The 1436-nt window shown below is 45.1% G+C and overlaps 1 protein-coding gene across 1 annotated transcript in view; it reads right to left on the bottom strand.

Moving 5' to 3' along the window:
* Positions 1–250: 250 nt before the first annotated feature.
* The window catches only part of nrn1la (neuritin 1-like a), a 24635-nt gene continuing 23449 nt past the window's right edge, over positions 251–1436 (bottom strand). Inside the window, exon 3 of the mRNA XM_062548381.1 lies at positions 251–626. Coding sequence (XP_062404365.1) covers positions 329–626 — 298 coding nt within the window. The 3' untranslated portion in view covers positions 251–328. The remainder of the gene's footprint in view (positions 627–1436) is intronic.

Raw genomic sequence — 1436 nt, 5'->3', positions numbered from 1 at the left:
TGTGTGTGTGTGTGTGTGTGCGTGTGTGTGTGTGTGTGTGTGTGTGTGCGTGTGTGTGTCTATGAGTGTGCATTTGTTTGAGAAAGTGTTGCACATTGGGGACCTACTGAAAGTCACAATTTCAAGCAAACAAAACAAAACGAAAAAAAAAAAAAAGCTGTGAATTAAGATGCATTAAACCAAACAGCGACCGAAGCAATGTACTGCCGCACCACTGCCCCTCCCTCCCAACTCTCTTCCCAGCAGCAGCAGTAGCACAACGTCCACACAACCTTCCCCAGGAGAGATCACGTCTGTTGAGTCCATCGCAGCGGCCGGAGGAACTCGGCTATATCCTCACTAACGCCAACAGCAGGGCCACGCAGGACGACACGAGCGCGTAGTGGGAAGGGTGAGCGCGACTGGCGCGCCCCTTTAGAGACTCCTGATTGGTCTCGTCTGGGTTGGCAGGGTTCTGGGCAGCCGTGGTGGCCAACTGCTGGGCACGGTTGGCGCACATGTCGTAGAGGTTGCCCGAGAACTGCATCTTCTTGGACTCCTGCCGCAGGGACTCCCAGACCGCCGCCGCGTCTTCAGGGCAGCCGGCCATGGCCGTGTTAGCACACGTGTGGAACTCATCCCAGGACCTACACACACACACACACACAGAGAGACACAAATACACACACATACATACATACAAATACACACACACACACACACACACACACACACACAGGTTATGGTACCATGAGAGAAGTGAGTGACCAAATCAACAGCTGACCTGAGTGTTACTGCCACTATTTTGTCATGTTAGATTGAAGGACATCTGCCAACACAAACCGCTGACATAGACAAGACGCTCCACAAGTAGCATTATTTCATATTTTACAACTGCTTACACCCATTTTCACAGCTCTATGTCTTTCCAACATTCTACACACAAATCCAACTGTTGCTGACAGAAAATACCTCATGTCTCCTTCAAAATGAGACACAACATTCAAACTATTGTAAACACATCTCAAACGCAAGCATTTGCCTCACATTGTAAACACTTTTGTTATAATATGACATTTTGGATACATCATGTAAACGCTGTTGTTGAAAACCTAAAGGTCTTCTGGCTTTCATGGGCTTCTATGTATATTTTCATACAAGAGTAAAAGTCATCTGCTGAGAGAAATGTACACAAAAACCTTGTAGGCAAAACCAAATATATAGATTTTTCCAAATCCCAAATTTGGTTTGTATGGATATTCCCAGATTACCTATAGACCCCTTCAACTTCAGAAATACTGTAAACATGAGCATTTCTAATGCATTTCCAGAAGCACAGTAAACTATATTGAGCAATATTGGCAAACATGTAAAGTTGACGATGTGTTGGGAATTACACTAAAGTCTGATTCATTTCTATTTCAATGTCTGCATTGGTTTTGAACACTTCAACTGTA

The sequence above is a fragment of the Sardina pilchardus genome, chromosome 10 (assembly GCF_963854185.1).
Source record: "Sardina pilchardus chromosome 10, fSarPil1.1, whole genome shotgun sequence".
In the NCBI taxonomy this organism is placed as follows: domain Eukaryota; kingdom Metazoa; phylum Chordata; class Actinopteri; order Clupeiformes; family Clupeidae; genus Sardina; species Sardina pilchardus.
The sequence above is the reverse complement of the archived record's forward strand: the minus strand, read 5'-3'. Positions and strand labels throughout refer to the sequence as shown.